The sequence below is a fragment of the Rousettus aegyptiacus genome, unplaced genomic scaffold, assembly GCF_014176215.1.
Source record: "Rousettus aegyptiacus isolate mRouAeg1 unplaced genomic scaffold, mRouAeg1.p scaffold_m13_p_6, whole genome shotgun sequence".
NCBI lineage: Eukaryota > Metazoa > Chordata > Mammalia > Chiroptera > Pteropodidae > Rousettus > Rousettus aegyptiacus.
In genome coordinates, this window is record NW_023416309.1 from 28,934,304 (window position 1) to 28,946,881 (window position 12,578).

Below are 12,578 nucleotides of genomic sequence, written 5' to 3' on the forward strand. Positions count from 1 at the left end.
CAAGTCTACTTGGACCTAAAAACATTATTCAATACAAATAAAATAAAATAATAATGCTGTGAACACTAAAAAAAGTTATATGTACCACGAAATATCACACAAAAATATCTATTTACATAAATATTTGTCTGTGGTCCTACTGTGAAAGAAAACATTGTTATGGATAATGCACAGATCACATCTAATGTATAAAATCAGTTCTAAAATCCTTATTTTCAATATGGTAGCTGACTACTTTCAATTTAAGTTTACCATCAGTTCAGTCATGTCAAAAATGAAACAAGAAAAATTCAGTTGAATTTATATATTATACATGTGTAGCTCACATGCATACTCCATAATTTTAAGTAAAAATTATTTGTAAATAATATAACCAAAGTAAATGTTTTAAATGCCACATAGATCTGATCCATTTATTAATATGAAAAAAGGTACAAATGTAAAAGTCATATCAATCTTCCAGAAATTATTTTTTCTAATGTATTCAATATATTTTATATTATGATGTTCCTTTCCTTGGCAGTTTTCAGTTTTCCTGTGAGTTAAGACACACAGAAAGCCCTTAATTCCCATACTCAAAGTATTAACAAGAAAATCAGTTAACAGATCAAACAGGTTGGCACTCTTCTAACTTATCCAGATGTTCTTTAGTGTAAGAAAATAGAGGGGGCATAAAAAATTCAGAAGTAAAGTAAGATGCACTTTATGAAGCTGATCATGAATATTAGCCCTAGTGTCCTCATTAAGACAAGATTTAAATCTTTAAAATTCAATGTTGAAAATTAAACGAATGTTCTCTGTAATTCTTGGAAGATGTAGTTCACCTTTAGTTTTTGGTGATTTAGACATCCTAACACAATGCCACAGGTGAAATTAACAAAGATGCAATAACAAGTGGACGAAACAACCTACAGACACACTGTGCTGAATGCTACTTCTTCCTTCTCCATAGAACTTGTACATATTGGTTGTCTTAGACTTGAACCACAGTTCCAAAATCCATAGTAAGTGCTAATATCTGGGGCTATTGGGATATTTGAAAAGTTCAGGAGCAGATTCTGTTACTTAATGACTAGGTAAGTTTAATGTTATAGGGAACTTGATGATGCCTAAACTACTCTATCTTTTAACAAAATTTACTGAACATTGACTATAATGTTGAAATTATGTATTTTTAAAAGCCCAATCAAAAGCAATAGAAAATTTCTGAAATAGCATTCGGAGCTAGGATTTTAGGCTGATATGTTTTAATTTTATACTCTAAAATCTGTAGGAGAATTGGATATCTTAGGGAATAGATTGATTTTGAGAAATTCTTTGTAAGGGAAGGAAAACTCCAATAATGCAAGAATAATACTAATATCTTAGAATCAAAGTTTTAATTTCATTCTAACTATATATAATATGCCCTTAATACTTTCATTTTCCAAATATTTCTTAGATTATTATATTTTGATGAGATATATTCTAAAGTAGTCTTAGTATGAAAAATCAAACAAAATAATATATGCCTTCTTGGATACAGGATAATGATCTAGGTGGACATATTTTTTGCAGAAAGGTCTATATTGATTCGACTTTAAAAAACTCCCCTGGAAAAATGCAAACCTCTATTTAATGTACCAAATTCACACACAGTTCTAAATCAGGATGACAGCTCATAAGGTTATGTATTTGTCTAAGTAGGTATAGGTGCTATTTGTCCAAGAAAAGCTTCCTAATGGTTCTATTACTTATGACAGCTAATAACAGTCAACTGGCTTGCCAACAACAAACACAGTTTAAATAGCTGATTCTTTTCCCTCTGTGAAAAAAAGCAAATAAATTTGATATTTTCAAATCTAGTTTTTTCTAGGTAGTATGATATTTCAGGCTTGCAATATTTTTGTTTAGTTAAAATTTATTTTTAAGAAATCTGATTCTTATTTTCCTCTTCTTTTCTACTTTCACATGCACATAAACTCATATTAACTAATTCATGAAAAGGTAATCAATACTTGGCCAAGTTCTTGTCTTGTTCCCCAACCTCACATAAATAAGGATTCTCAACTAGTGAATCTGCAAATCTCAATGGTTCTGTGCCTTTACCTTCTTTCTTTCTTTTTATTTATTTACTTGTGTGTGTGTGTTTGTTTTTTGGTTCAGGCCTAAGACAAGAAGCTAGTTCAAATAGGTTTTTAACCACCTTTCTCTCTCAACCTTAGACTATGTTGTATAAGTGAAATCTGACAGGAGTTTGGTTTGATAAATTTAGTGAAAATGCTTGAGTCTCTGGCTACACATGTAATGTTTAGAATTTGTGTTGTCTATTTAGACACTGACATTTACAGATGAAAGATATACATAGCACCTATATAGTTTTTTATTTTTATTTTTGGATGAATCTTAATCCCTCTCCACCCACCCCACCCTGACCCCAAGGGTTTATTTTTATAAAATGGAATATTTTAAGCCTCAGTCTGAGGGTGTGTTAGGTAATAAATAAAAACCAATTGGCTGCTAGTCACTTATTTCCAGGACCATCTTGAAGCACAATATTTTAAAAAATATGAAATGGTTGTGAATTGCTTTTTTCCACTCTCATGCCAATTTGTCAGAAAGAAACAAATATCATGCATGTAGTTTTTTTCAATCCTCTGTGAAAACGCATATATACCTGCTATGAGAGTTCTCAGCAGAATCTATAGCAGTTGTGCTTTTAACATATCAATTTTTAAATCTGTCAGAAAGGAAAGGTAACATTCAGTCTCGTCATCAGCTCTGCTGGGAAATGAAATCATGAAACTTCTAGCACTGGTTTGACATGAACTGTGACCAACAGATGCGTGGTCCTCTTTTGTATGGTATATACACCGGCCTGCGGTAATAGATCCCATGACCCTTCCTTGAAGAAAGAGGAGAGCCCAGTTTTTGTAACATAGAAATCTATCGTACCCAATATATTATTTTTTGATCTTCTTGATAATTCTAGTAAGGTACAGACTCTTTTACTAGATCAAAGTGTTTCTTACAGTCTTTCAAATGATAATCAGAGCAAAGCAAGATAATTGCAACAATAGAAAACATCTCTTTACTGGTGAAAGGCTTTGCTTCAGGACCACCATGTCAACTGCTAATTTTAGGTTCAAACGGAAAACGTGTAAAGAGCACTATTGTCATCTAAACGGTAAGTCCTAATGCCACTGTAGTTACTGGAGCAGCATCAATCAAAGGCATCATGGTGACCCCGAGCACTAAATCTTCTCTCTTTCCCTCAGGTTTGCTGGCAGCTGTGTCTCAGAAAAAAGCTGTCTTCAGCAAGGCAGAAGCAGGTAAGAGAAATATGTTAGAAGTCTATGTCCCATCCTGAGTTGTCATCAGGTGGTGGTTCATCATTGTCCTCAGGGAAACTGTCAAAATTGCTTGTGTCTGTGGGTGATGCAACCTAGAAATGAGAAAATGAACAGCAAAAAGATGTCTGATTCTTTTAGTAAAATTGCATGCTAGGTTTTAAAATAGCATTCTTTATTCCCTAATCAATGAATATTTTTTGAGTTTCTACTAAGTGGCACATTTTGTGTTTTGTTGCATGGGGGGGTGTGTGTGGTAACAGCAGTGACTAAAAATAGACATAATTCTTGCCCTCATGGAGTTTATACTCTAGTAAGGAATAAATTGTGTGATTATAATTAGCTAAATATTTTTTACAATTATTTGTTTTAAATTTTGGTTATCGCTAAGGAAAAAAATACAAAATACCATGAGAGTATAAGTGTAATCATGGAAAGCCTTTGTGGAAAAGTGTTATTTTAAACCTAAGAATCAATGAGTTTGATAATGAGGACATAGTACGTGAAATGGTCCTGGGGTGAGAGAGAGCAAGCTTCATGCTGTAAAGTTATCAAAAGAAACCAACAAGGCTGCTGTAGGAGAGAGGGAGGAAGTGGAATGAGAAACCGGCAGGCATCAGGTCACGTAGAGCCTTGTAGGCTATCTTAAGAATTTTTGTGTCTTCTAAGCATAATAAAAAGCCATTTCTAAACTCAAGCCAAACTTTTGCAAATTTACTAGACAAAGTCCAATCTGTAGAGCATTGGTAAAAGTAGTGAAGAAACACTTTAGTTCCTCTCATATTCTATAATATTTAAAATCTTTTACAAATATATATGTCCCCATTTAATAGTACTATGGCATAAAAGGAGACGCCTGATAAATTTAGGTTGGAATAAATTAGGCTTACTATTTATTCCTCTGAGTTTCTCATTCTACTCTTGTTCTAAAAACAAAACTTCATGAATGCAATTAGAATCTGTAATATGAGACATGGTAATGATATTTTTATTTTATGAATAAAAACTAGCAAAGAAATAAATCTTAAGAGGCAGAGAAAATATTTCTGTGTAAAGAGCAGTCCTGAGTTCAGAAAAAGAAAGTGTATAAATGAGGGGATCTGGACCACAAAGCAACCAATCTTCCTCAGTTAAGATGCAGTGCTTTTTATTAGATGCAGTACTGAATAAAAATAGAAACACTATCAATTGAAATCTGTTTCAAGTCAATATACTATAAACACTTAGACTGGTTATTTAACAAAAAACTTTAATGTGTTAAGAAAGAGAGTAAAGAAAAGGAATTCTGTATCTTTTAGATCCTGATGGAAGGATAAAAGAGCACAGTGATGCCTGGGAGTGCTTCAAAGTAATATGGGGCAATATTTTGTCTTCTGTATGGCCGAATAGTATTCTACTGTATATTTGTACCACATCTTCCTTATCCAATCATCTGTGAAAGGACCCTGAGGTTGTTTCCACGTCTTGGCTATTGCGAATAATACTACAGTGAACACGAGGGACATATATCTTTATGAATAAGTGCTTTCAAATTTTTCGCCTAGATACCCAGAAAAGAGACTACTGGGTCATAAAGTAGCTTTATTTTTAATTTTTCAAGGATCCTCCATATTGTTTTCCATAGAGGCTGCACAATTTACATTTCCACCAGCAGTGTATAAGTGTTCCTTTTTCTCTGTATCCTCTCCAACACTAATTTCTTGTCTTATTCTTAATAGTCATTCTATCAGGTGTGAGGTGGTATCTCATTTTGGTTTTGATTTGCATTTCCCTTATAGCTAGTGAAGTTGAGCATCTTTTCATATATCTGCTGGCTAGTTGTATGTCTTCTTTAGAAAAGTGTCTGTTCAGGTCCTCCATCCATCTTTTTTAATTTTATTTTTCTTGATTGAGTTGTATGAGTTCTTTATATATTTTGGATATTAGCCCCTTATTGGAAGTATAGTTTTGAAAATATCTTCTTCCATTTAGTTGGTTATCTTTTTGTTTTGTTGATGATTTCTTTTGCTCTGCAGAAGCTTTTTAGCTTGATCTAGCCCCATTTATTTATTTTTTCTTTTACTTCCCTTGCTTTTGGGGTAAAGTTCACAAAAACCCCTTTGAGACCAAAGTCCATAAGTTCAATACCAATGTTTTCTTCCATATGTTTTGTTTCAGGTCTTATATTCAAGTCTTTAATTCATTTTTAATTAATTTTTATGTATGGTTTCAGATAGCAGTCTAGTTTCATTTTGCATGTGGCTTTCCAATTTTCCAAACATCATTTATTAAAAAGGCTTTCCTTTCTCCATTGTATATTTTTGGCTCCTTTGTTGAAAATTAGTTGCCCAAAAGTGTGCAGTTTTATTTCTGGGTGTCTATATTTATTTGTCTGTGTGTCTATTTTTCTGCCGGTACCATACTGTTTTGATTATTGTAGCTTTGTAGTGTAGTTTGAAGTCAGGCCAAGGGAGTGGGGGAAAGAATATGAAATTAAGAGAGGAGGAACTATGTGGGGAGCATAAATGAATCAATATTGGCCAGGAATCAATAGCTGTTGAAAGTGGTTGCTGGACTGTTGACCAAACCCAACCAAGAAACAGAGTGCAAAGGAATGCGTTAATGTGGTCCTTACAGGTTAGGCTCTTGGGAAAGAGTAGAGAGTAAAGTAGAATCATAAACAGAAAATAGTAGCACATTGTCCTGACTCACCCAGGTATACTCACATACACACTAAATTGTTAAGAACTTACTATAGCTTATATAAAGAGAACACATAGGTACAGAAATGTAAAATTTACATATTTCTGGTAATACATGAATATGTGTGTTAAAGTTGTTAATGTATCATTTTTCTTAGTCAATAATGTATAAATTTTATATAATGAGAAAAAAAGGAACCTGATTGTTGGAGATTTGTTACAGTCTTCTGTCTACAGCAGTATATATTTAACACTTATCATGCTAAAAGTCCACTTTTATTAATAAATAAAAGAAACTTAGAATGAATAGTTTAAAAAGGTAGCAGTAAAATACATATACAATAATTGTCCCCTAACTTATCTGTTTTTAAGCTTGAATTTTAGATGTCATTTTCGAACCATTAAAAATGGTTATAGTTATTTAATCTGATCATGGAATAATACTTTAGAAATAACAAGTCTTTGATGACTGACATTAACACCTTCACATGTGACACATCATTACAAGCTAGAAAGTCTACTTACACTTGGTATTATAGGAGGTGTCAAGGTGCCTTTTCTTAAGCCTTCCCAATTAAAGCCCTCAAACCATCTAGGAAAGAAAAAGTAGAGAGTTAAAGGCATTTTGCCTCAGCTAAAACCTTTTCATTGCAACATATGTGATGTCCGTGACCGATGGAAAGCAAGTAGGCAAACATCTTCAATGAGACAAAAATGTTTTCTATTACCTTATTTGGTGGAATGCATATTTTTAATAATTGTCAGTTTAAACACTAATTAGAAAGCATCTCCTTTTTATTCTAGTAATTTCAGTCATATCTGTATGACCTTGTTCCTACACTATCATTATAACTTAATAAATGTCATAATGTGCTTGGCCCTGTACCTTATAGGACATTCTATTTTAAGGAGGTAAATAGAATCTATGCATGACAATTTAGGACAGAGAATTATTTTTCCATCTTTGCACTTGATTCAGTAGGCAGCCTCTGGCCTTTCACGTTGTTGTACTGGTCTCAACACATCCATTTTCCTCCTTTTTTTCTATTTTAATACAATAAATGTATTCTATGTACAGCTTTTCTGTAAAAATGAGGACCAAATAAGCAAATAATGTAAAGGATTTTTTGTTTGTTTGTTTGTTTAGTAGATTGGTTTTTTTTTTTGTTCTGTTTTTGTCTTTGAAAGAGTTCACCATTAGCAAATGCTTACACCAAATTCTTAGCAGGCCTTTTAGATGTTCATAGGTATTTTGCTAAATAAGCTCCTCTTGTAGGGATATGAATTTCTGGTGAATGTTATGGAAACAGACTAATAGAGAAAGATCAATTTGGTCTTAATTTAGCCTCAGAACATCTAGTCAACACAGATAGGTAAAGTCTGATATTTAAGATGCTGAAATTGTTTAAAAAGAGACTGTACTCTGTACTTTTTTCTTTTCTTTGTCATATCACTTAATTAGGAAATGGTTGGGAAAATATATTTTGATCTAGTGGGAAATGAAGTAGAGGACTTTTCTATTTAATATTCTGGTAGGGAACTGAGTCCCAGAATTAGAATATACATTTCCTCTTTGTGCCAAAGAGAAAAAAAGCTAGTTGTTGTGAGTTGGAAGAAACTGAATGCAGCGAATCTGTTGTCGGGCATGCCACAGAGTCAGAGTACTTAAATAAAGTTCCAGACACACAACCAGGAAGCCTTTTAATAAAAAGGCTAACTAGTCTGCATCTTTCGTTGGATGTTTTTGTATGCTAATTGTATCAGTTATACAACTGCTAACTTAAAAAACAAAACTAAACAATAGTCTGGGGAAATGCTTGTCAGGTTTTCTGACCTCTCAAACCTAAAATTATAAGGAAAGGATACTTACTTGTGCTTTTGAATGTCTTTTACTCCATTTTTCAAATTCCCCAATCTTTCTGATGGATTGTCCCTAAAAATAAAATAATAATCAACAAGGGATCTAATTTTTTTCACATTATAAACCTTCCAAAAATAATGTGGTTGAAATGCTTACCTGCATAGTTTTTTAATTAAATTAGCAGCATTTTTGACAATCTTCTTTGGAAATTCTATCATGTCAATGCCCCTCAATATGATGTTATAGGTTTTCATAGGATCTGGGCCTGAGAAAGGTGGGCTGCAAGAATGAGAAATATGAGAAGACATATTACTTTTATTCTCTAAATAAGAAAAGTTAAATTATTATTACTTCATAAATGACATCAATACTTATTTGGGGCTTATGTTTGGAGTGATACTGGAATGAAACTTGATTAATAGCAAACAGTGTGAAAACCTTTCCAGGTAAATCACTTATCAAAACCTAAATGGGTTGTTTGTCTGCTGTATCCCCATTTCTCTTTAAGCAGGTATCTAATCCCTCTTGCTGTCCTTAGTCACTTAAGATGCCTCTTCCACTTTTCGTTTTTTTCTCATACTTAACATCTCACTGATTACACATGGGATGGAGTCCAAAATTATTAGAATGGGCTATAAGACCATCAGTAATAGGGCTCCATGTCATGGCATCACTACTCTCATTCACTGGGATTCAGGAATACCTGCCTTCTATTTATTGGAAATACCAGGCAATTAATTTTCAACCCTCAAGGAGCTATTTATTTTGTCCAGAAGGTTCCTCCCAAGTTTATCTGGTTAATGCCTCACTCATCAGATCTTAAATGTTATGTTGTTTCCTGAAAAAGGCCTACTCTAATCTACCTAATATAACTAATCACAAAACCTAAATCTATTAACATAATACAATTATCAAATTTAAACTTTGTCTAATGTCCCCTGTCATACTCTCTTTTTTTCTGTTCTTTTTCTCTTATAGCACCCTTTATACCACTTATTATGTTTTGTAATTACTTCTTCATTTGTGTGATTATTTGTTTTATTATCTGTCTTCCTTTCCAGACTAAATTTTATTACCCACTGGTATTCTCAGAGTTTAGTAGAATGCCTGGCACATAGTAAGTGGTCAGTAAATATCTGTTAAACTAATGCTTCTATGGAATAGTACTCTTTCTATCCTTTTCTTCCTGTTCATCAGTAATCAGTAGATACCCTAACACAAGGCATCCTCTTTGTTAGGAAAGATACAACACCCAAGCCCTCATGAACCAGATTTGTTAGTCTATTTACCTAACCATCCTCGGAGTGTGGTTTTGTGCTAGGATCAGGATTTATAGAGGTAATTAAAGTCAGTTGCATCAAATTTCTCAGTTCAGAGGGTACACTATGATATATCTTGGAAAATGATGTCTTTGGAAATTCATTATTTCACTAATACAGGACTCATGATGTCTTTGGTGAAAAATATGACATAACTGTTTTGTCTATAATGTTTAATAGCAGTTCAAATTATTTCTTTATTAAACTATTGAGTAGGCTACAATGAGTTGCTTAAAATAGAGAGTGGTAGATTTGCTTGTGCTGAGAACTGTGATGGTATCTGCCTTGAGTTTTCATCTCAATTTTCTGTGACATGTACTTTCTATTTACTTTAATGTCATTAGCTAGTAATTACCTGTCAATTTTAGATCACTTTGAAAAATTTATAAACATGAAATTCTATTTAATATTCTCTTAGTATTTAAGAATTTCCTCTTTCTGTAATGTTACAATTGAATATTCTCTTTACTCTCTTAACTTGCTGGTTCTAATTTTATTTTAAGAACCGCATTTTAGATTTTTTGTTGTCAGTTAATATTTCCCTAATTTATGCTTTTGTTTTTGTATTTATCTTAGAAAGATAACAAAAATCATTTATTTAAGATAGCTTTTGTGTTTTTTATGAGCAATGTATATCAGTCCAAGATACTCATGCACTATGTAAACCATTTATAATTAGAAAAAAAGTAATAACACAGCACCTCAAAATATTAATAGTAATTAATATTGTTAAATGTAATTTTATTTATTTCTCTATGGACATGGAGAGACACAGGGTTATACCATACATGCTTTTTAAAATAAAAAGAATCAATTTAATTTTAAGTTAACCTGACGAATAAACCTGAAAGACATGCTAAATTTCAAATGTGTTTCTTCACCAACAATATTAGTTCCTGAAACATTAAATCAGGAAAACACTTTTTTTAAACTTTGAATTTTGAGGCTTTTTTTGTAATGATATAATTAAGCTGTAAAAATATACTTAGGATTCATAATTATGAATGATGAGAAATAGGCATGCCTATAATTATTCTTATCTTTTCTCACTCACCTTAACTTTTGTTGATTTTAGTGACATTTTAAGGTTGCCAAAGATTATAACATTTTCTTTCTGTTCAATAATCAAAATTAAATTATTAAACCTAAGTTCTAAATAATCAGATTCAAAGCTCATCACCAATCCTTTTACCAGTTTCTTTATTCCTTAGTTTTTATTTTGATTCATCTCTTAGTTGACTTGGTCATACAGTAGTGTTTTTAAGAAAGGCTTTGGGTACATTACTTATATGCCGTCTTTATATTTTAAGAATAACTTAACTTGGTATAAATTACTTGAGTTATATTATACTGTTTCCCTCAGAACAACACCGTTCTTAATTTACTGTCTTTTGACATTAAAGGTGCTATGAAAGGTGGAAGCCGACTTGAACTCAAATCCTCACTCCTGGTCCCATACATGACATGCTTTTGTGGCTCAGATACCCATGTGATTATTACTTATCATTGAGATTAGAAAGTTGTACTAGGACATGTGATGGTATCCATTTCCCTATTGTTACTGCTAATCAAAAAGATACACTAAGGACTTGTCTTTATGTCATGAATTTTCTATTATGTAATTGAATACATTTTTCTATCCTATTTATAGTCTCTTCATATATATCATTTTTTTTTTCTATCTCATTTGACTTCTATATTCTTTTTTGGTAATAATTCCTATATCCTTTTTTCTTTTTATTCCCCAAGTCTATCTACTCTCTCCCTGGCTGGATTTTGATGGCCATTATTCTATTTACTGTTGCTTATAATATGACTTAGTTTTGCAGTGTTCCTAAGCTCTGCTGGTTTACTTCTCTTGTTATCTGTGAACCATTGCAGATACCTTTGCGGTTACTTCTTAGAACATACTTTCAACCACCTCAAAGAAATTGTAGCTAATAATTTCTCTGAACACCTATGTTTCTTTGATTCATTTCTCATGTGTTATTTAGCTGCCTTTTGCTTATGCATCCTTCAGTCATAATTAACAGAAAATACCAGCTCAAACTGATTAAAACAATAAAGACATTTATTCACGTACGTGGCAGTCCAGAGGTAGGGCAAACTCTAGACCTGGTAGGATCAGAGGCTCAGTGACCCAGTTTCTTTCCAGGTTTGGTTTTACCATATCTCAGTGTTGGTTTTATCCTGAGGCTATTTCCCCTCTCAGCAGTAAGACTACTAGTAGTGGAAATAGAGACTTACATATATTCAATAATTATTTACTGAGAGCCTACTAAAGGCACTGAGAATTCTCCGTGAATCTGTATTGATTTTTTTCTTTTAAATCTTTTTTAACCAGTTTAAATTGTGTGTTCAAGCCAATCAATGCCAATCACTAGGAGAATTCTGTGTGACTGGAATAATTAATTGAATCTAAACCTGAAACTGGAGATGAGTTCATCTTTTCCTGAGTCCAGTGGGGGTGATGGTGGTGGTGGTGGTGATGCTTGAACATAACCAGCAAATAAAATATGAATGATGTGTGCAGAAAGGGGCTGTGGCTGTGAGACAGGTAAGAAATGGGTCCCTGATTATTACTCATCTTTAAGTGGGGTTAGCTACTCCAGAAGAACAGAATAAGGTTAGAAGGAAGGGAGCAAGGAGAACATTTTAACATTCTTCACTAGGATTTGTTAACTTAGAAAACCTCTAACTAGATCTTTTTTTTTTTTTTTACTTGCTTTCAATTCTTGGTGTTCAGGAGGTCACATGGTTCATAGGAAAGCCATACCATGTTATTTGAAATCTTGTAGTCACTTCACTGCTACTCTCTTTATTTGCTCCCTTTCACTTATTGGCCAACATGATAGTCCTTAAAAAGACAATTAGTATACCTGTATGAGATTCACTTCACCTCAGTTCCTGTACCATTCTGTAGTGTTTAACTAGATCTCCATAAACATTCCTTGCTTTTTTTAAGGTCCATCTATATTTCCAAATTTTATTACCATCAAAAGTCATTAAAGGTGTCAGAAGAGTGCTAGATTTATTGGGGGATCACTTCGTACGTTATATGAATGTCTAATCACTGTTATACACCTGAAACTAACATAATATTGTATGTCAACTGCAATTAATATCTAAAAAATTATTAGATATGACATTCCGGACTATATCACTTTGTGGTCATAGGTTTTTCATCACAGTTCCTAATAATGTTCCACACTTCAGTGTTTGGCATGTATAGTTTGTTAAATTTTCATTGTAGCTAGAGATTGTCCTATTTTATTCTTACCTTCCTACACTCCCATCTCTCACCTTCCCATACTCCATTCTTTGCCATTGGGCAGAAGGAAAAACTAGAATAAAAATGTTTTTACTCTATCTTAGACTCAAAGTCTTT

At 32.7% G+C, this 12,578-nt stretch overlaps 1 protein-coding gene across 5 annotated transcripts in view; it reads right to left on the reverse strand.

The window, feature by feature from the left end:
* Positions 1-2,092: 2,092 nt before the first annotated feature.
* PRKG1 (protein kinase cGMP-dependent 1) overlaps positions 2,093-12,578 on the reverse strand; it is a 1,094,018-nt gene continuing 1,083,532 nt past the window's right edge. For all 5 annotated transcript variants that reach the window (XM_016154345.2, XM_016154344.2, XM_036223586.1 and 2 more), the window contains 4 exons: positions 8,028-8,150; positions 7,881-7,943; positions 6,536-6,602; positions 2,093-3,424 (listed from right to left, as the gene is read on the reverse strand). In XM_016154345.2, the coding sequence (XP_016009831.1) occupies positions 3,326-3,424; positions 6,536-6,602; positions 7,881-7,943; positions 8,028-8,150 (352 nt within the window). In that variant the 3' untranslated portion in view covers positions 2,093-3,325. The remainder of the gene's footprint in view (positions 3,425-6,535; positions 6,603-7,880; positions 7,944-8,027; positions 8,151-12,578) is intronic.